The 22,686-nt window shown below is 34.0% G+C and overlaps 3 protein-coding genes across 5 annotated transcripts; all 3 read right to left on the bottom strand.

The window, feature by feature from the left end:
• Positions 1-124: 124 nt before the first annotated feature.
• Positions 125-3,083, bottom strand: LOC132271594 (uncharacterized). Its single transcript, XM_059773029.1, has 4 exons — positions 2,926-3,083; positions 1,490-1,562; positions 1,349-1,404; positions 125-354 (listed from the first exon to the last, which is right to left on the bottom strand). Exons 1-4 carry the CDS (start codon positions 2,970-2,972, stop codon positions 240-242), a joined length of 291 nt encoding a protein of 96 aa, XP_059629012.1. The 5' UTR covers positions 2,973-3,083; the 3' UTR covers positions 125-239.
• An 853-nt stretch (positions 3,084-3,936) lies between these two features.
• Positions 3,937-16,998, bottom strand: LOC132271592 (uncharacterized). Of its 2 annotated transcripts, none has more exons than XM_059773025.1 (9): positions 16,692-16,998; positions 11,685-11,915; positions 10,469-10,751; positions 9,700-9,850; positions 6,698-6,920; positions 6,461-6,552; positions 6,022-6,157; positions 5,021-5,352; positions 3,937-4,646 (listed from the first exon to the last, which is right to left on the bottom strand). In XM_059773025.1, exons 1-9 carry the CDS (start codon positions 16,733-16,735, stop codon positions 4,396-4,398), a joined length of 1,743 nt encoding a protein of 580 aa, XP_059629008.1. In that variant the 5' UTR covers positions 16,736-16,998; the 3' UTR covers positions 3,937-4,395. The 2 variants fall into 2 exon arrangements, with proteins under 2 accessions (XP_059629008.1, XP_059629009.1); XM_059773026.1 differs by having other exon boundaries at positions 10,469-10,742; positions 16,692-16,994.
• A 798-nt stretch (positions 16,999-17,796) lies between these two features.
• LOC132271593 (uncharacterized) lies at positions 17,797-22,184 on the bottom strand. Of its 2 annotated transcripts, none has more exons than XM_059773027.1 (6): positions 22,030-22,184; positions 21,471-21,638; positions 21,236-21,370; positions 20,357-20,467; positions 19,852-19,923; positions 17,797-18,259 (listed from the first exon to the last, which is right to left on the bottom strand). In XM_059773027.1, exons 2-6 carry the CDS (start codon positions 21,624-21,626, stop codon positions 18,095-18,097), a joined length of 639 nt encoding a protein of 212 aa, XP_059629010.1. In that variant the 5' UTR covers positions 21,627-21,638; positions 22,030-22,184; the 3' UTR covers positions 17,797-18,094. The 2 variants fall into 2 exon arrangements, with proteins under 2 accessions (XP_059629010.1, XP_059629011.1); XM_059773028.1 differs by having other exon boundaries at positions 21,471-21,652; positions 22,030-22,155.
• Positions 22,185-22,686: the final 502 nt, after the last annotated feature.

Here is a 22,686-nt window from a genome sequence, read left to right as displayed (position 1 = left end):
GAAAAAAAAAAAAAAGAAAAAAATTTCCCTTCTGAATTCATTCATGATTCAAAAAAACAAAGAGTTGATGAAATACAGTAAAATTATAACATAGCCTCTAGAAAAGCAATTGAGCATCTAGATATGAACCAAAAAGCCACGACGCAGCCAGAGCTTAATTTATAAAGGGGGAATATTAGTTCAAATTACAACTCAAATGATGGAGAAACCAGTAATTCCATGAAATTCTACTAAGGATGTCACAATTTTATTCCTTGACCGAATGCTTCAATTGTCTTTGTGGCAAGTGTAAGAACGTCTACAAAAGCGCTAAATGATGCACGAAGAAATCTTGCCTCAACCGCTTCGAAACGCCTGTACCAAAATGAGTGAAGAGATAGAGAAAACAAGAAAATATTAGACCCTTAAAGATCAGAGCAAGATTTTTAATACTAAAACAAAGGCATACAGAAGGCGCTTGCCTCTGGGCAAATAATAGTACCATGGAATTACATGACAACAGTGATTTACGCAGTAATTATATTGTAAATAGGAAGATTAAATAATCAGATTATTATTTTCCTTTCCCATATTTTGAAAATGCCTTTTCCTGCCAAAAATACAAATCAAGAATACAAAATATTTTTTTTTTTCCCTTTAATTACAGACTACAGTATTCTGGTGTGACAATGACAATGACAATGACAAACAAATTTCATTCAGCTAGTGGACTGGTTTGCTGTTAGCAAGTTTCATTCCAAGGCCGATGCCAAAAAAATTCAACAACAGTATGGCACATCAGAACAGAAAGAAACACAAGGTTGCATCAACAGATATCTAAGACAGCTGTGGAGATTGCTAGATCTATTTGGCGGGAGGTTTTGGATACTCAGGGCTGCACACTTCAGGGAAATTATCCACAGCTGATCCTTTCACTTTATTCCTTGCTAGTCTATGTCCTTTTCCTGTTTTTTTGTGACGCATTTGAGTTATGTTCTCTTTATGAAGTTGTAATGCAGAGGAATGTCTTTGCTTAGTGCTTTGTACAATTATTTTATCTATAAAATTTTCCAAATTTACTTAAGGAAAAAAAAAATACGGACAACAAATTCGGGTGTGCTTCCAGATATTTCGAACAAAATGAATATCAGAATAATGTAAGCATGTCAAAGACCTTTGTCCTATTTACAGATATTTCTTCCATAACATCTCAAAGGAATCCAATCTATGGTATATCTATATACTAATCAAATAATGTTTTTTCAGCAAAAAGAATATTGAACTGATTTTTGCTTATCAAAAAAACATTAAAACTGATTTTTGAATGAATAAAGTTCCAACTAGTGGTTGTCACAGAAAAGGAGCTCACACAGAAAGCTTCCCATCAGAGACAGACATCTGCCTTTTCACTTTGTCCGGCTGCAACTGCAGTTAAATTAAAAAAACTTGTTACGAATCTAATCAGAAACTACTCATGGGCAAAGATAGCTTGAGCATCATGGAACATCACCTCTTTATCCACAGCCAAAGCTGAATATACTATCCGAGCAGTTTCCTCGGACTCATAATCTACTTCCAAGTCACTGCAAACAAAATTCTTTCATCAAGTTAACAAGAAAAGAAATGAACAAGCACACCATGCCTTGGTTTTGGAAAAGAAAATTACAAAAAATATATAATAATTAATTAATTAATAAAACAAATTATACCTCCAATTCCCCACAGTTCCTTGGAATTGTATTTCATTACTTTATTGATTAAAGTATAGATTCTTGTAGGAAAAGCATTTTACCGCTCAGATTCAATCTTAATATATTTTTGCCAAGATCAACAATAATAGTTCCAAATTTTATCATGACCACTTCCTGTTAATAGCTTATGTTTCATCGATATTACAAATATATTTCCATTTTGCATAACAATCCTGAATATAGAATTTGCTATCATGTGCCAAAGGAGACCAGACAAGCTAAAAATAGAAGCCAATGGCCTGATGCCACCCCAAAACATTACAGCGAACGTAAACCCTTGAACTTCTACTTTGGAAGGTAAGTAAGTACCACTACACTTCACTACCTGTGTGGTGACAAGTAGTAGCTAATCATACTAAAAATTACTATATTTCAATTTATGGCCACTAGTTGGCTATACTATAATTCTGCCAACATGAACTTACCAAACCAAATGCATGAAAAAAGAAAAAACCTCTGTTATATCAATCAATTGGATTTATTTGTGGATAAGCTAGGTTTTCATCTGCCAAGAACGGTTCATCACTTCATCCCATTTCAAGATATAAACACCGAGTTTATCCTGCAGACAATCTTCTCATAATATAGATTATCACACCATCTCTACTTGGCAAAACCATTAATAACTCTTTTCAACCAATCATACTTTTTTTTTTTGATAAATACTTCAACCAATCATACTTTGAATTGCATAATTTGTTAGCTGTTGGCCAATTGGTTCGAATCTTTTTAGGTGCAAGGGATTCAAATAATCTTCAACTCAATAATAGTTATACAACATTCTCTATTATGATTGTAGCACCCTACTCAGTAATTTATGTTTTCTTCTGCATTTGCGTTGACTGGTGTGAATGGAACTTTACAATTGGTTTTAATCAAAAATTAGAACTTTCAATAATTATATACGTAGAAAAACACCCAAAAATTAAAAAAATAAAAAAAAATGAAAGAAGCTAAGAAGCAAATGAAACTAATGAAATAGATATATAATCTAACAGTATAAACAGATAAATCACTTAATAATCTATGAAAAGTTGAAAACCCTAACCAAAATGACGAGTATGGACCAGAAAAATTGAAAACCCCCATGTGTACAATCCAAAAATAATAAAGCAAGAATGTATAAAGCCGATACAAACCTTCAAAAATATACCGTTAAAAACATAGACTTAGAGAGAGTAAGAGAGAGACTAACCAGCTGAAGTCCCACTGGGAGGGAGGAGTTTGGCCATATGTTGTCATGTCTAGCGCCCAATCCAAACCTTCACCGACTCACTCTTCTCTCTCTCCCCCGTAGAAAAAGGAACGAGGAGACCCGTTAGGGCAACATGTAGATTTAAAACCAACCCATATGGTCAGTCAAGCCTGTTTTTTTCTTTTTCATTTTTTTCAGTAATATATATATATATATATATATATATATATATATATATATATATTTATTTATTGTTTTTTTCTATGAATTTTGGTGAGTCAAAGTATATTCAGTGAAACCGAAAATTCAAACCGGACCGGTTAGTTTGGTTCGGTTTATTAGCGGTTTGGTTTGATCATGACTCTAAATTTATAGAACCGTAAAAATACAATTTGATCACGGTTTGAAATCATTTACAATTGAATAGAACCAAACCGTTAAGTTGTATATATATATATTAAATTATACATATAATATAATATAATTCTAGAGTGGCCTAATGTTGCTCGTTTTATAAATTGTGGTGTTTGTTGTTGAATTAATAATTCTAAATATATTAGACTATTAACAATTATGAAGATGTTCACTGATTCATATAAATTTCAAAAATAAGAAAAATAAATATATTAGTAATTTTGAATGTGGTTTATTATTGTGCATTTAAATTTTAAATATAAAAAGAAAAAGAACAGTAAAACCGAAACGAATCGATGTTTGATTCGATTGGATTCCTTTAATGAAATGATTCAATTTAGTCCTATATTTTCTAAACCCATTAGAAATGATTTGGGTCGATAGGTGCGTACCCTAAGTCAAACATTAGTTTATTTGATGGGACACAAATCATTGGACACTATTGGTGAAATATTATCGACTCATTATATCCTTTTTTTTAATAGAAGAATACATGGACTTTATATGGTTTACTCAGCATGTTACAGAAATAGAAGTCTTTTAACATCTACCTGACTATCAGGTGATAAATGTCCCAGTCATGACATTTACTTCCAATAGAAGGATATAATGTTTCTATTTAGGTAAATAAATAATGTATAAAACAACATAATATACAAATTTACAAGGGGAATGAAACCCCAAAGGCCATACATTTAACAAAGGCCAAGAAGCCAGAAAGGCAACAAAATAAAAGAAGCCAAAACCAGCTAAAATCTACCACCGTAGAGACGCAAAACAGCCAGAGCCAGCAAGCTTGGCACCATGAAGCCACACAAAACCGATAACAGCCGAGCATAGCAACAAATACTGCCCCGTAGGGAGAAATCCCAGCCATGAAGGGAGAAAAAACATGGGAACTGGAAATGTAACCATGAGCAAGGGCAAGGCCAAAGCACCTCAGGAATAGCACATGTTGCCTTCATTCTCTCAGAAAAAAATAAATAAATAAATTAGGCAGATTCCAAATTCTACCACTGTGCGGAGTACAAGGGCATTTGTTTGTGTATAGTGTTACTAATACTGAACCGTTTGTTTGTATCTGTTTCTAAGCTGAGACAATCTTCTTTGTAGAGGAAATTTCTCATCCTTCAACCCCAGTTTATCCAAGTAGAACACAATCTTTTTTAGGGTTTCTGTAACCTCCAAACTCTCATTGCCCAACTCTCTCTCTTGAATTCTCAAAACCCTCTGAAGCAGCTTCAGTAATTCCTGGTCATCTTTCCCTAATCTAGTCTGAATGGACACCAAACAGTCAAGGGCCTCCCCTGCAGTGACCAAAATGAATATTTTATTAAAATTAATAAATAAATGTTGCAGATAAGCCTTATTCAAGTGATGGGGTTTTATGAAGAAGCTACTGAGGCAACACAGATATCAAATAACCATGGTTAAAACTAGCAATGGGTTCAGATATAATTAACAAAATTGGATATGATAATAGCGAAATTCGCCATGAATAAAAAAACCGTGAAAATGCCAAACACTAATTTCCCTGATATATTGCATTTTCAGTTGGTACTCAAAATTCAAAGTCCATGTTAATTCGAGTATACAGGGTAATGGAATACACAATCAGGTCCAACAGAAAGGCAAAAGGATAATTCATTTCAACATAAAACAAAAGGCAACACAAGCTTACCAACTGGAAGAGATTCTTTGCCAAATGCATTCTCACGGATGCGCAAAACCTCCAGGGCAAGTTGCTCAGCTTCTTCATCCTGCTTTAATTTGTAGAGAATAACTGCAAGATGTAACATAGGGAAGGTGATGGACTGATCATCAGGACCAACAGTCCTCATCATGATCTGTAAACTTGTCCGCAGCAGGCGTTCAGCCTCCACAAAATCCTTGGAGCGTGAATAGGAGGTTGCAAGATTTATAAGATGAGCAACTGAGCTGGGATGTTCTTTTCCTTTATATTTCTCAGTAATCAACAAGCATTCCCTAAGAAGCTCACGGCCTTCTTCTCCTCTGAAAGCAAATAAGACTATTATTAGATAATGATGTTTTCGCTACAGCAACTGCAACCCCATAATGTCCAAAATAATAGCTTGGTTTAAAATTAGCAGATTCTGCTGCAAATTCACATGTAGTCTCAGCTCAACTAATTTAGGTAATTAATCAAACTCATAACCTCAATTAGCATGCTCAAAGATTGATCTCCACCTTCAAAAGTACAAAGTACTAGTTTTTCAAAGTAAATGTATTTAAATCTCATTTTTTCTGTAACAGACAAATGGTTAGAGAAGTCAAGAGACCTCACAAGAAGTTGCAATTGCAGTCCACTTAGGGGTCCTTTTGTAGAAAAAATAAAACTAAAAGTTGCATATTCACAAAATAATAAGAAACAAGAATTGCATCATAGGCTCAGGGAGAGCAATTATAGGACGTAACCACTTCAGAATTAACCTATCAACTTGAACTCACAAAATAAAGTAACCCATTAAGAGATCTAGTGATAAAATGATGAAAAACATCTCAATCCTTCTCAGCCTGTGTCTTGCTGTTCAGCAAAGATAGATTGTTAACTTGTGATAGTCAAAGCACACTGGGGGTTCCTTAATATTTCGGTAATGATAAATAGAGAAAGAAAATACACCAAATTATAAAATTAAAATGAAATAAAATAAATAGCTTTACCTTCCTACTGCATGAAGTAATTCTGCCAAATCTATCCTTGTTTTCTCCATTACGTTGTCATCTAACTCCATAAAACCTGAATCCTTGAAAACCTGAAGCGCACTCCTGTATAAATTTATGGCTTCATCCGCATTCCCTGCAAAAGCAGCATATAAACCATTCTAAAAAATGAAAAGAGGTATCAAATTTATAAATAAACTGTTTAGCACCTTTACATTTTTATTATCCATAATATCAGGCTGAACAATTGTCAATATAATTGGAGATATTTCTTGACCCTGTACAAATTTTGTGCTGTTTACCATTCACCACTTAAGGTTGACAGGTTGAGAAACACACTGAAGTAATGATCTAATGTAAGAAATATAAGTAATATCATATTATATTATAGCATAATGAGAAGAAAACATTTGCAAACCAAGAAAACTGCAATATTCACCTTCTGCACACTTCACATTGGCTAGGGAGCACATAGCTATTCCAACTCTTCCATCATTCTCCCCATATAACTTTTTATATATGTTCAAAATTCTGCATTTGAAAGAGAAGGCGGGGGGGGGGGGGGGGGGGGAAGAAGAAGGTTAACTGTCTGAATGCATAAATCCATAGAACCCAAGGCAAAAAAATAAATAAAAAAGAAAGTAGAAGAAGAAGGAATATGCAAAAGCAAAGTCACCTAACAATATGATTTTTGGCATCAGAAGCTCTTCCTTCCTTGATTAAAAGATTGCCAAGGCCAAATAAAGGTACTACCAAATCCTCGCTTTCTGCACCTTTACTCAATTCCAATATAGCAATTGCACGGTGATATGATTCTATTGCTTTTGTGGCCTTTCCTACAGAACCAAGTACTTTTGCCATGCCTAGTAATGGAGTGACGAGAAAAGTACTATCACTCCCTACCAAAAAAAAAATTAAAAATTCAATCATCAAACTGCATCTTTCAGAATATTGCCTAACTAAAGGAAATACTAACAGATATTTTGGCACTAGCAAGAGCTAGAACAAATGTTGATCAACAGAACAATTTAGTGCTAAAATGCTCCTTCAAAATAAAAAATAATGGACCCAATCTATGAAAAATAAAATTTAAATTCAGCACAATTTGCAAAGGTCAGAGCAGAAACTCCAATTAAACAATTGCAGTAGAATTTACATTTCATTCCCTTTCACATTGCTGAAAAAATTGAAAGGATTCAAAGATTATAAATCATTTGAGTACAACAAAGCGGCCCAAATTGAACACAAAGGTGGTCAAAATTTAATGTTAAATCTTCTTAAACATCCAAAAAGCATTATTTGACATTACAATTTAATGCTGATTCAATTACCAATATTCTTTTATAGAGTTGAAACGGCAGATAGTTCTATCTAAATATGGGGACTTTTCACTGGACCCAAGATGGTTCTCTTATGTCTAACAAAGAGTTATGACTAAACCAGTAAAGGGAAACATTTTGTTGCAAACAAAAGGTGCCTAACCCAAGACAGACATAAATGAAAAAGAATTCATGTAGTCATTTGAAGCGAAAGGAATTTGGACTTGAAACTTTTGTTGAGCTGAGTTGAGAAGATACAGTTTTTTTAGCTTTCTTGAACAATGAGAATGAGAAGTATGGTAAAATCATTCTCTTCACCTGGAAGTATAACTTAAAGCGAATCATAATATGAATCTTTGCACTTCTTCATGAAAATTTGAACTAACATTTGCAAGCATCAAATTAGCTAAATCAGTGAAAAATTATAATAACATTTGCAAGCATCATTAGCCAAATCAGAAGCAACAGAAGAAAATTAAATTGATTATGAATTTAAATTAACTTCCCGCTCATCATTGATGAATTGTCATATTATTGTAATTATTAATTTTCCAAGAAGGAAGTCCGTACTACTTTTAGGGTTACATCTACAAAACTATTTTCAAGCTAAACAATAGCTTAACAAATCTACATGAGAAAAAGTTAACAACATCAATCTCAAGGTCAATAATACTTCACCGCTGACCAAGGCCCTGTTGTACCAAGAACAGAACCAGAATTGGGTAATGCCCCTTAGATTAATACATTTCAATCAAAATCTAAGTATACAACTAAGAAGCACGGACACGGATACGGGACACAGATACGACACGACACCGACACGGCGACACGGCAAATCCAAAAAAATTAGGACACGGACACGGCGAATAGTATATATATATATATATATATGATGTGGTACTTTAAAAATTACTGAGTGTTACTATTTTTCATCAACCTCACAGTGAAAAAAAAAACACAAATCATAACTCATAACTAATAAACTATAAAAGAACAATGTTGCAGAGTTATAAAACCAAATAAAAAACAAGACATTAGAATAATAACTAGTATCATTTAATCATCATTGCAACTTCACTCCAAATACAAAAGCATAGACAGAAAGGACTATTAACATTCATGACTGTTTAACATTCAGGACTTTACTATTAGCACTTAACATTCACAAAAACCTAAAGGCTAGTCCCCAAAAAAGATACAAAAACAAGTCAGTGTACTATCATTTATTCCCATCCATCATTTGACCTAGGACATTTACCATTTACAATACCAAAAGGGTAGTACAAAACAAAAAAAAGAACATATCAGCATTCAAAAAAACAAATTAAAAAAATTCCAGAAGTGTCCGTGCTGTATCCGTGTCCGTGTCCGTGTCCGCTGAGTATCCGTGCCGTGTCCGCGGAATATCCGAGCCGTGTCCGAAAATTCAAAAAAAATAAAAAAACACCAAACACGTTTTTTGGCGTGTCCGACACGTGTCGGGGCGTGTCCGACTCGTGTCCGTGTCGGACACAGATTCTTCGCCCATTTTGGAGTGTCCATGCTTCCTAGGTATACAACAACAACAACCACGCCTTTTCCCAATTACTTGGAGTCACCTAATGAATCCGATGTTTCCATTCCGCTTTATTTAAGGCCATAGCCTCAGTCAATCCACATGCTATCATATTTTTCTTTACTAACTCTACCCACGTTAACTTCGGTCTTCCTCTTCCCACTTCCCCTTAGTATTACCCTCAATGTGAACTATGTCACATTTCCTAACAGGCGCACTTAAAGGTCTTCTTTTGCACATGTCCAAACCATCTTAACCGATTTTCTCTCATTTTATCTCAAATTGGTGATACACCAACCATCTCCTAAATGTGATCATTTCTAATTCTATCCCTTTTAGTCTTACCGCACATCCATCTTAACATTCGCACTCACTATATACAAATGTTGTTTCCTAGCTGCCCCATATCTAACTATAGCATAATGAACTTCAAGTTGGTTATAGTTGTCAAGGAAAACCACTAGAATCATACCTAATCTCAATGGCAATATTTCCAGGGATTATTTAAATGCGGATTTTAGTATCCACTTACTGTGGTACGAACTTTTGAATTGTATACAATAATAATGTAATAGTAACATTGACACAAATTTATTAGCATGTAAAATATCCAGCAAGCAGCATGTCTAGCAAAGTGCATTTGGAATTAACATTGCATTTTAATCAATTCTTTCAAATCATGAACCAGGGATCTGCCAACACTGGCAGATCAGCCAAATCAAGTTACTGTAGAAGATTTAGAACAGCCACTTTCAACTACAAAAAATACTACAGAACAGTAAATTTTTCAAAGATTACACATACCATATACTCTCTCTAGAATTTCAAGAACTCTCATGTACGCAAGCATGGATTTCTCAGATTTCCCCAAGGTTGAATACATACTTCCCATATGTGTAAGTATTGAATCCAGAAGAGGTTCATCACCTTTTAAACCATCAACAACCTCATTCAGCTGGCAGTCCACGAATATGTAAAGAAAAAGAGGAAAAATTTTGCTCAGAAAGAATATCTTAAGTAGAAACATAAAGTTTCCAAACAAGATGGCAAGTTTGAATAGACAAAAGCTTAATTACAGTAATATATACAAGAATAGACCAAATTGTCAAGTTTGAATAGCCAAAAGCTTAATTTCAGTAATATATACAAGAATAGACCAAATTGTACATATCCATGAAAAAAAAAAATCTCTAAAATATAGAATTTGATGGTAGAACTTCAAGGTGGCACAAAAGATATTTCTCACACACACACACACACCTGTATCTATTTTAGCATATAAGCTACTTGCAAATATAATGACCCAATAAAGAAATTTATCAACTAAAAGTTAATATAATCAAAACGAAATAGAGGACAATAGGATATAAACTCTCCTCTCTCTTTTCAATAATATAAATTAGCATTGATCTACTAGAATCTTCATGTCAATATAATAATGAGTATGGCGGCATTGTTTTGATTAATCACCGCCCCACCAATAAGTTCTACGGATAGTAACAAAGTAAATGAAAGGGGACAGCCTCACACACACACATATTCTGAGTCTCAAATTACTTAAATAAGACATTACCATGTCCAACAAGGATCCAACCATCTTGAAGTCCCCAATGGCCATGTACCCCAAGGCTATGGTGTCAAGAATAGCAGCCTCTTCTATGCCCCTAGAACCTGCATCCATCTGTTCTTTCACACCTTCATAATTTGCTTTAAGTAGATCTAATGCCTCATTTTTGTTCCCCATCCTAATCATAGTTTTGATTTCTTCAAATAACTCCTCCAGCTGTCTTTCAAAATCATTCATATCATCCAAGGGGAGCGTTGAGATGCCATGCAACTCCTCAGACCTGCTAAAGCTATACATTATCACAGATATTTTTCAATCATGAAACTTAAAAGAGCTTATTGCTTTCGAAACATTAATTAATCTGACTCAACCAGTACTTGTCCTGATTTTCTTAGATCAATGCTGAGACTAAATCCTCATAATATATAATACATAAAAAGTTCAGACATTAAAGCAATAGCGGATTCAACAACCTCGGGAAAGAAAATTTGCCCTGTGTACCAGCATAGCACATACAAGTTCAACATAAGTCTGAAGCTTGCCAAGATATAAACCAGCAGCTCATGATGATAAACTAAAGTTGAGGATTCAAAATTTTCACCAAATTGGTGGTTATCAACATTTATTTAAAAGTTGGTTCAACAAAGCTACATAGCACATCAACATCTCCAACACGAAAGCCCATAATAGAGGAAGCAATTTTCTAAGGAATTAACAGAGAGTTAGTATTACCAAATGAATATTAAAAAATTGATCTAGTAGGAGATATGGCTTATGATAGAAAGAGTGGAAAAAGAGAATTAATGTTGCAAACCAGTATGTGCGAGATAAAGGCTAGGATGATGATGATTAGCATTTAGAAACAAATACTAAGAATTCTACAATAAAGCAGCTTGATTACTTCACTAAAAGATACTTTGTTTGCTTGGTTACTAATCCGATTAAATTCCATTCTGTAATATTCCACAGCCCGGATTGACAAAATAGAACTCATGTAGTCAACTCTAAAAGGTTTATAAAGCAGCCTTTTGATTTATTTATTTATTTGTGAAGAAGTATGAATTTTATTTATAAGTGAAAACAGCTCTTTTAGTTTATTTGAACATTCTACTATACTCCAAAAAACCTTGGTCTAGAGAATAGATTTGCTCATTTGCAAATACGTGTGCGTGTGTGATAGAATAAGCTAAATGGCCATTCAACAGGTCACTTAAATTCCTACCTCTGAGAGTTGTCTCGATCCAGAACACCAGAAGAAACTTGAGTTTGTTCCTGGGTGCCATGTACTTCTAATGAGCCAGATGTAGCTCTCAAGACACAGTGGCGGGAATTGGATGTAATAGGTACCATGTAAAGCTTCATGTTGCATTTTCTATTTCGGAGATAAAAACAGGAAGACGCAATGCTCTTCTGCAACTGGCTTGAGTGCATGTGCAGACAAACTTGACCAGTCCTGAAAAGTTAAGGTGTGAAACATTAAAGAACACCCAATATGCCAAAAAGCCATGAAGCCATCTTGAAATAAAATCATGATATTGTACTGTACAGAACTAACAGAAGAATCAAATATCAAATGACCTTGAATTATGAATATATGCACATAGACATGGCAACAATTAAAGGGGAAAAAAGGGAATAATACTGACCATAGAAAAGGTTAAAACATTAGCTCTGCATTTTGTAAGTCAACTCAACAAAGTTTTTTCCAAACTATTTAGAGCGAGCCATATAAATCCTCTTTCGTGCTCTATCCAAGGCCACTGTGTTACTCGGACTTGGGTACATTTGTTGCATAGGTGCATGCTTAAGGGCCAGATTCATCCATCATTCAAATTATTGTATGCGAAGAATTGGCTGAGAAGTATCCACTGGATATGGATACTTGGGCACGATATACAAAACATTGCCCAAAAGCGTACTAAATTGTATTACAGCTACCCGTGAATCTATTACACATACAGAAGCAGGTGATAGTTACCCACCAATTTGTATGAAATTATTTATTATTATCTTTTTTGTAATGTAGAAAGTATGTAAGTGTTATTTGAATTTACAACCCTTCGAGTCTTGTGACTCCTTAAGATCATGTTGCGCCCAACACATGAAAATCACTATTCACCCAAACATAGCAATCATGCAAGAGCAACGAGTAATGAAACAATAATTGCCAACCTCCACTAAAACACAACGTTTGAACGAAAAAGCACTGCAGTAAAGGATCAGAAGAAGCTGATCTAAAAGGAAATGTCAAAAAAAAAAATTACTAAACTTTCACAAACATCCACCTTCCCAATCATCCATCACCATTTCTTCGCCAATCATGAAAGAAGAAAAAACGTTTTGACAAATATCTTGTATCTATGTCATCATGTCCTGTTGACACTGTTATCCTCAATTACAATACTAATACAAAGATCTAACATATCTTCCCTTACTCATGTTACTTTCGGTCTTACCCTTTGCCTATCGTTACCCTTATTGTGAACTATGTCATTCTTCCTCACTGATACAGTCTACAATCAACAAATAGGTTGAACCATCTTAATCTTTTTTCTCTCAGCATCTAAGAAGCACGGACACGGATACGACACGACACCGACACGGCGACACGGCGACACGGCAAATACAAAAAAATTAGGACACGGACACGGCGAATAGTATATATATATATATATATATATATATATATATATATATATGATGTGGTACTTTAAAAATTACTGAGTGTTACTATTTTTCATCAACCTCACAATGAAAAAAAAACACAAATCATAACTCGTAACTAATAAACTATAAAAGAACAATGTTGCAGAGTTATAAAACCAAATAAAAAACAAGACATTAGAATAATAACTAGTATCATTTAATCATCATTGCAACTTTACTCCAAATACAAAAGCATAGACAGAAAGGACTATTAACATTCGTGACTGTTTAACATTAAGGACTTTACTGTTAGCACTTAACATTCACAAAAACCTAAAGGCTAGTCCCTAAAAAAGATACAAAAACAAGTCAGTGTACTATCATCTATTCCCATCCATCAATTGACCTAGGACTTTTACCATTTACAATACCAAAAGGGTAGTACAAAACAAAAAAAAAAGAACATATCAGCATTCAAAAAAAAAAATTCCAGAAGTGTCCATGCCGTGTCCGTGTCCGTGTCCGTGGAGTGTCCGTGCCGTGTCCGCGGAGTATCCATGCCGTGTCCGTGCCGTGTCCGAAAATTCAAAAAAAATAAAAAAAATTCCAGACAGGTTTTTTGGCGTGTCTGACATGTGTCGGGGAGTGTCCGACGCGTGTCCGTGTCCGACACACGTCGGACATGGATTCTTCGCCCATTTTGGAGTGTCCGTGCTTCCTAGCTCAGCATACTTATCAAAAAAAAAAAGAAAAAAAAATATATATTTTTTCTCTCAACTTACTCAATGGGTGCTACAATAACTCTCTTACAAGTGTGTTTTTGGCTAATTTATCAATTTCTTTTTCTTATTTCTTTTTTTTTTTTTGACTTAATCACCATTAATCTTACTGATCTTACCATCATCCACTTTTTGAACACGCTTATTTTATGTACATTCTATTTCTTAACTGCCCAACATCTTTCAAATAAAGCACACTTGGTCTAAAAAAAGTTTTATACTTTTAACTTTTAATTTGAAATGGATACATTGATCATGCAATATGCCAAAAGCACTCATCAACTGACCCATTTTGTTTTAGTTTTATCAACAATATCACATCCAACCTCCCCCTTGCTGTAAATAATCCAACTAGGCCAAATAGTCACTGTAAGATATCACTCGACAAATAATCTCCATTGCATCTCCACTTTTAATCTACTTTTTAAAAGTCACATTCCATATATCCAGTCTTAGTCGTGCTCAGGACTGACTCGAACACCAATCGATTGAGACGGATGCCTTAGGCCTCACATGGAGAACACTCAATAGAAAGCCCCATATAGATAATACGGTTCAACAGAAAGACTACATATACACATGATTAATTAGATTCTTTCTAGATTGCATTCGTTAGTGATAAATATAATTGAATACAAAGTATACATTTTTAGATTGAATTGAACTAAGTAATTAACTAATAGACTTCTACTTTAAATCTCTCTCTTTTCCCACATCTTTTCTTAGTTCTTTAAAAAAAAATTGTGTTATCATATAGTTTCTTCTTTTTCTCTGGACTCATTTTAATTGGTTAATTAGTAAAGTTTTCTAAAATATAAAGACTTACTAAATATTACTAATATTAATATACTGAATTTTTTAATTTTTTTTAAATGTTTTCTTTAAAGTTATCGCTTTAGGCCTCAATATGAATCAAGCTGGCCTAGATCCTGCTTATCTCATTTTGAATTCATCAATAAAACTAATATCCGTGAACAAATAGCATATACATGATGACCATAGCAAATCAAGACTGTAGATACTCTTAGTTCAAGACTTTAACATACTTTATTTCAATATTGTGATAGAAAACTTATGTACTATAGAAATACTATATCTTCATTTTTCCATTTCTTTGCTAAGGAAATGGTAGTTTAGGGTGGGACGGACCCGTGCACCCTGTGTTTGCGCAAGGGTCGACTACTTGTCTTCTTGGCATCTCGAGACTTGTTCTCATTGCCAGAATTTGATCCAGCGACCCCTACACCTTCTCCCCACCAAAGCCTATGGGCCCAGTAGCATAAAGAAGGTGGACAGCAAGCGAAGTGAGAATGAAATCAAAAGGAAAAGAACCTCATGCAGCTATTACAACCTCACCATATTCAAACTAAGTCAACTAATATAAAGGCACTACATTCAAGTATGTGAACACCATGTTACCGTCCCCATTCCACATGGCAAAGTGATCCACATTCCAGAATTTTCAATTTCACATGGAATTTTAAATGTTTTTACCATACTGACATTCATGTTCACACATACTTTTCTGATCTGGTCCAAGCAAAAGAATTCTTAAACTAATCTCAAAATTTCACAAAACATTCAAATTCTGAGGCGCAACACACAAAATTTATACTTCAATACAAATATATTCTTCATTATTACCAAAAACACCGTTGCTAAAACTAGGAAGAGAAAAATTAATGAATGCCCCAAAATGATCCTAATAGTAATAATATGACAAGGGATTTCTCTAGTTCTAATCAAGCATCCCTTTCTTCACTCATTTTTGTTTTTAGTGGTATCAACGGTAAGAATCAAACCAATAAACTCTCTCTCCCTTTTAGATGCCGAACAATACTTAACCAGAGTAAACATGGGTTTCTTCACTTGCTATATTACATGGACTCTTCCAACATAGTTGAAGTACCCGTGTTATTTGGACATGGGTATGAGATATGTTCGACATTTTAAGTTGGACATGTATCTGTAAACATATTTAATAATTCTATTCTATTATATTATTACTTTAACTGAGTGAAATGCATATATTGATCACTATATCACATACATGGGCGGAACCAATGTGCAGGGGTCAGCTGCCCCCCTGCCCAGCCCCACCCAATGTATATTTTCTTATTTTTATGCTCCTATATTTGTGAAATTATACTATATGTTCCCCTAAAATTTTCAATTTCTAAAAGCCTCTCTAATTTTTCCTTTCTTTTTTCTATTACTCTTCAGGTGGATACATACACATGCTTGAGACATGTAACCGAGTCCATGTAACATAAGTTCACTTATATTCATAAATTATTGTGAAATGGTTTTGCTAATTTGTCAAATAACTCACTCATTATAAATTAAACAGCCCTTAATAATTCCAAATCTTATATTTTTTTGGATGGCTTGCACAAAAGAGATTCAGTAAAGAACTCTTGAAAATCCAAGACTCCTTCAATAATACTGTAATTCAAAAATTTAGATGTTTAAGTAAAAGTTATTTCTCGACATGGTACTCTGATGGATAGGGGAACTCTTCTACAGTTGTAATTAGTGCTTTCCAGAGACTACTTACTCATTTGACATTCAAAGTTCACTAATCTGAGTACATACTAGAATTCAATTTACCCGAAAGAACCAATTGCAAAGATATAATAAACCCACATTGACAAACCCCTTGGAAATGCAAATTAAAATTATGAGAGTAAGAAAATGTTTCTGTCATGTATATATATACACCTCTTTTTATGTATTTGTGTGTGTACGTATACATATGTGTTATATATATATATAGACAGAGAGAGAGGTTGTTTAGTTAGTACCTGAAGTTGTTGAAAGAGGGCGAGTGGAGGAGTGAAGTAGCCATTGTAGGAGCTCGCAAGAGAAGACGCGAAATTACGAGTTCATAATACTTGAAGGGCGGTGTATTTTAAGCCCAAAAGATAAGACCAGTGTCTGTCGTCTCAGTAGGTCGGTTGGCTTCTTTTTCTTTTTTTATTCTTTTCTTCATTTTTTCTTTTTCTTTTTTCTTCTTTTTTTTTCCTCCATTTTTTATATAGGAATAAGTTCCAAATAATAATAATAATAAAGGAATCAAAAAGCAATATTGACATATAGTACATATCCATTCAAACACATGTTGCCACACACAAGCAAATAATGTAGTTGGATTTAATTTGTTCACAGTAATATTTACTAAAATGACATGATTTCACCATTTTATTGAAGATTTTATCATATTAAGCATTAAAGTGAAAATATTTTCCATCATATTTTTCAAGACCAGCTAGCACAAATGAAGTCAAATCTCATGAGATTTTTCTTAGGACTAACCTGCTTTATCTCATGAGATTTTTCTTAGGACTAACCTGCTTTTGGGAGGATAGTACGTTCTTTTTTCTTTTCTTTTCTTTTCTTTTTTTTTTTGTGCATTTTTAATTTATTTACCTTTCAATCTCAAGATCCAAATTTATAAGAACATATCATTATTTAAATATGTTCACAAATTATCATTTGACATAAAAATAAAAAAATGTTACACACTTCCTTCTTAGTTTTCAATGCCAGAATGCATTAACATCCTATGAGAATCAAATTGTTAATCCCTGTGTCTGTACACGGGCAGTCCAAAGTGATTGAAAAACAAAGCCAGATCTCCGACTTTGTTTTTCAATTAAATATTTCAGCAATCAATGTTTCTACAGGAAACACACACACACACACACACACACATATATATATATATATTTGAGTCATCACACATTGACTGATGCAACCCTGCACAATGGCCTTTCAAGATGGCTAACTCATACTCAATCCACATCAACCTTACATGGAGGTGTATCTTTTATATGCATTAAGAAGGCATTCAATAAACAGTTTTAGCCTCTAACAAAGTACTGTAAACATTTTAATCACTGCGGCGAATACACACTAGAACCTCCATGTAGTTCCTGCTGTGCATTAAGCATTTCAGCAAGATCCCATTTTATTTACAAGCACTCGGCACAAAACAAGCTGTGGACTAAGTTCAGAGAATCCACATCTAATCAGACAAATCCATATTTGGTCAAGGATACAAGATCACGGGGGTACATCAATCATGTGTTCAACAATAGAAGCATTTAGCTTCGTCACTACAATAATTTAATTTTCAGTGCTCAGGCCAAAATTGTCATTCGAGCGTCATATGGGAGCATTATGCCCATTACTAAGAAATCGTTCTTCATTTTCTCCGGATTTTAACATTAAGAGCCCACTGTAGCTTCCCCTCTGGCAAAGGAATGGACATTGGCAAGCGGAGTGGCACCTCAAACTCCCCCAAAGATGACAAAGGAGATGGTAGATGCAGATGTACAGGCTCGATACTCACGCAAAGCTGCCTTGCCACCTGATGCAAGTACAAAAAGCTAAATCAGTAACAAAACAACTGTTGTACTAAATCAATTTATGTTCTTAAGCATTATCTAAATGTATTGTGATTACATCTACAATGACAAGACAAACATGGTCAAATAACAGAGTCTAACTTTGCACAGTTGTTCCAGACTGCTTAAAATTTCTAGTGAATATTGAAGAAAAAATTTCAATCAGATTGTCGGAATCTCACAGCACAAAAAGTGATTCTTTTTTTTTTTTTTTTTCCATTAAGAAAAAGACATGGACATGCACTAAGATTATTTGTGTTGGCAATCTCCTATATGGAGGCTGGGGACACTGTTCCAGACTGCAAAATATTTCTAGTAAGTATTGAAGCAAAATTTTCAGTCATTTTGTCAGAATCTAGCACTAATAGGCAATCTCCCATGTGGAGGCTGGAGCCAATACTGCAGTGGACCGCAGTATTTATAATAGTGCCGTGAATTCAACAAGGATATATAAAATCTGTTTTGATCCAGATACAAGTTCCCTTATGCACAATAATCAAATTTACTATACATATTAAAAGAAGGAACTTGCAATTTATAAACCAACATGGTAAAAGGGCCAATGGCTTCAAAATGATTAATTAAGAAACACAATGAATTGTCCATTTTGTACATTCTTACATTTTCCACATGTTGATGAAGTAATGAACCTGAATGGAATGCTGTTTTACAGTATATAACTGAACATTTATATTTTTACAATGAAAACTCTCCACTTCTATATCATCCAAAACTAGGCACAGTTACAATAGCAACTCAGAAATATTTTCCTACTTTAGGAAGGAGATTGGAAGCAATACAAAAAATAACAAACCCTAATACCATGCTGAACTTTGAAAGTACTCTTTTTAAATACGAAAGGAATTATCTTTAGTTGAAACAAAAAGAATTACCAATCAGCATCTCCACAACTGACAGCTCCGCTACCACTCTACTCCATCTACGGAGCAGCCAGTACCTCATCTCCAATAAAATCTACAACCATGATTGCCTAGATGATTTCAGCAGCTAAAATATCCTCCAGCGCAAACCACCGGCAATAAACTTAGCATCACTAACACCAAAAACTCCGATGAAGTCTCCCTCTGGACTGACTTACGCAGCTATACCACTGGACTAGGGCTGCCATTATTTTCAATATCACCACTGCCACTCCCAAAACCTCTACTAGCAACTTTGCCTTTTCCATGACCACTAAATCCTCATATCTTTACATATTTTCAATAAAAGTACATCTTTTCAGGTATCATCATATAAAGCCTACTTTGATTATCACTTTGCCCAATCATTCCCTCCCCACTCCCTCCCAAAAAAGGGACAAATGACTAAAAACTGATCTGAAAACTACTAATGAAAAAATATGGAGTTCAAACACCACACATAAAAAGTTAAAACAAAAAAGAATATATACACAGTTATCCTTTTGTTGTGTTCTTCATCTTCGTCATCATCTTTTCCTTTATAGTTTATCCCACATGGACTTTGTGATTTTCATATGAATAAATAATCTGAAAAAAAAATTGTGAAAAATCAACAGAGAATAATGAGACCGCACCTCAGCTACAAGTTCATCTTTTGTCACTGGTAAGCGCAATTCATTGTCAACCTTGATGAATCTTTTCAGAACCTAAATGAAAGGCTACAGAAGTCAGAAGATATAATTAGAAGTAATAGAACATATCTTGTGGATGTATAAGAGACTTTTTCAAACTCCCCAAATTAAAATTCAGGCATTAGTCCATCACTCTTCAAGAACAACAATAATTACAAAATAATAAAAGAAATCCAATCAGTTCTCATGATTCCAATATTTTCAATTCATATGCCCAAGGCCAACTTTTAAATTTGAACACTTGATAGGCACTAAGACCTACTTTTATATGAACAGTGAACTATACATTATAATAGATTATTTCATTGAGCAAACATGAAACAAGAAACCTGCTTCACTCCTATACGAACCCAACAGGATGGAGGAACAAAAAAGAACCATAAAGACCACGCTAATATAGAAAAATCAAATGGAACTTTGTCTAAGGGCTTTGAAATAGGATACAAACCAGCTTAGCCTTTCCAAGACGGTTTGCAGCTGTTTGATACTCTTTCATCGTATCTGCCTCTGTCTTTGGAACTGCTTTAACAACCTTTTCAACTTCCTTAGGTTGGTAAATCTGATCATACAAATGACAAGCATAGATTCAACAATTGCCATTAAATAACCAAAGAGAAAAAAATAATAATAATAAATTTCCAGGTACAGAAAAATGATCCAAGTGAATCAAGTTATGAGGTCATACGCTAAGCAATATCCCTATAGAAATATATAAAATAATAAACTGCTGATGGTAGACTGGAACAGCAATATCAGAATCATATACCTGGAGGAAGGGAAGGGAGAGAGCAAAAATAGCTAACATAGTATAAAAAATTGTCAGATAAGACCCTTTTTATCTTGAAAATCATAAGAGAAGAAGGAAAGTCATTAATATACATAGGATCCCATTAGTCTAACCAGCAGGTTATGACCTATTTGCTTCATAGATGCGTGAAATTTCTAATGAACTCTGCAGGTCCCACAGTAACAAAACTGCCCGTTACTACACATAGAACTCACAACATGTGACAACAATTGTACTCTTGTGACTTCGCTATCTCAATGAGAATGTACTATCTGAAAACTACTTCCAAATTATCAAGCATGGTTTTACTAAATTTTCACTACCCACTTACAAGTTCAAATGAATTTCAATATATCATCACAAATGGCAAAACAATAGATGTACGCCAAACATACGGCATGGACAGTCAATATAAAATTTGTACTTAAAAACACATAATGTTCAAAATTCAGCTGTACATTTCTTTGCAAACCTTATAATTTGGAAGGGCGCCAATCAAATAAAAACTAATGCACTAGTACGATGCAATAGAGGAAGAACCTTGCGCTGCTCACTGATGAGATAAGCGTATTTGTCGATATTTGGGACAGCAAGCAACTTGGGCATCAAATGATTCCGGAAATAGCCCGGAGCAACCTTCACTGTCTCGCCGGCTTTCCCGAGCTTGTCTATTGTCTGAATATATCAAAACAACAATAATAACAATAACTCTTAAACTAAAAAGCCTCTAAATTAAACCAAACAACAGTGAAACTCCTTAATTAAATATACTCACCGTTGTGAGAATAACTTCCAATTTTCTGTATCTAACACCTTGACCAGCATACAACAATGGGTGATGCAATACACTCTCGGTGCTCTGAAAATGAGTTGGGTCTTTGATGGTCTTAACGTGGCGGAGGACACTTCTACCATATTGGATATAAGCCATTCTTTATATGCTCTGACTCTCAAAAACTTAACTTAGCAACAACACCAAAAGATTTAAAATATAAAATATATATATATATATATATAAATTCAAATACTAATCAGATGAGAAAATGATGAAGCTTTTCATAGTCTAATCAGCAAGTATTGGATCCAAATTTCAATTGAAAACCACCATATTCAATTTACTGGCAATCAATGCTATAAAATCCAAAATTATATTCTGAAAAAACAGGTTGAAAAAAGGAACAAGAAATCATGAGTTGTTATAAATGAGAAACTACCATCTAAATAGTCAGACTACAGATATCATGATCGTCCACCAAGAGTTTACATGAAATTCATGAGAGTACTTGTTCAAATTCATGAGAGAGTGTGAGCTTTGAACTATTGTTTATGTCTACCTGCGATTCCGATTCGATCACACTTTGATTTCAGCACCTTCGGGCTAGGGCTCCTGCGAGGGCGTCTCCATTTCTACTGAACTAGGGTTTTTCTCCAACAGAACCAGGTGATGCAATCCGAAAAACCCTATTTTATACCCACATTCCAAGCGGGTCAAATAGGGATTCAAGCATTCCAATCTGGTTGATGGATTCAGGACGGACCCTTTCCTAAATGGAAAATTATTGTTGCACGATTAGTTCCAATGAATTACTTATTATTTTTTATTTACTCCGTATTAGTTATGTTACAAATAAGGAATTCACTTATTTTTATTTAATAATCAATTAAAATTTATTTGATTAGGTAATTTAATGTAAGTAATCAGTATTACAATTCTTTCTAAATTCATTCCATTAATTGAAAAATATATTTAAATTTCGTTTGGGAGTTCGGGCACGGTTTGAATCACTCCGCTATACATATTTTTTTTAAAAAAATAATTTATTATCTTGAACAAATTTAAGACAAAAAAATTGTAAATTTTTTTAATATGGTCAAATATTTAACTATCAATTATTATCAAACCGAGTTAAAATTTAAAATCATTATAAGAAATAAAGAAAAAAGAAAAAGTATTCCCGATAAAAGAATTTTTAGGTATATATTAAGGACTT

Source organism: Cornus florida, unplaced genomic scaffold (genome assembly GCF_030987335.1).
Source record: "Cornus florida cultivar Cherokee Brave unplaced genomic scaffold, ASM3098733v1 CherokeeBrave_3.0.0_Hap2_Chr08, whole genome shotgun sequence".
Lineage (NCBI taxonomy): Eukaryota > Viridiplantae > Streptophyta > Magnoliopsida > Cornales > Cornaceae > Cornus > Cornus florida.
Note: the sequence above shows the minus strand (reverse complement) of the source record. Positions and strands in the feature narration are given on the sequence as shown.

Bases quoted from the DNA above. Each gene is read 5' to 3' on its own strand.
- LOC132271594 (XM_059773029.1), bottom strand. From the start codon at position 2,972: ATGACAACATATGGCCAAACTCCTCCCTCCCAGTGGGACTTCAGCTG. The intron at 1,405-1,489 runs GTGATGTTCCAT...ATTTAACTGCAG, and splicing joins CTTTGGCTGTGGATAAAGAG to TTGCAGCCGGACAAAGTGAA. The intron at 355-1,348 runs GTGAGCTCCTTT...ATTTTGGTACAG, and splicing joins TCTGATGGGAAGCTTTCTGT to GCGTTTCGAAGCGGTTGAGG.
- LOC132271592 (XM_059773025.1), bottom strand. From the start codon at position 16,735: ATGGCTACTTCACTCCTCCACTCGCCCTCTTTCAACAACTTCAG. The intron at 10,752-11,684 runs GTAGGAATTTAA...GATAATGTATAG, and splicing joins GATCGAGACAACTCTCAGAG to CTTTAGCAGGTCTGAGGAGT. The intron at 9,851-10,468 runs GTAATGTCTTAT...GTGGACTGCCAG, and splicing joins TTGGATCCTTGTTGGACATG to CTGAATGAGGTTGTTGATGG.
- LOC132271593 (XM_059773027.1), bottom strand. From the start codon at position 21,626: ATGGCTTATATCCAATATGGTAGAAGTGTCCTCCGCCACGTTAAGACC. The intron at 20,468-21,235 runs GTTCTTCCTCTA...TTGTATGATCAG, and splicing joins TCATCAGTGAGCAGCGCAAG to ATTTACCAACCTAAGGAAGT. The intron at 18,260-19,851 runs GTGCGGTCTCAT...TACTTGCATCAG, and splicing joins AAGATGAACTTGTAGCTGAG to GTGGCAAGGCAGCTTTGCGT.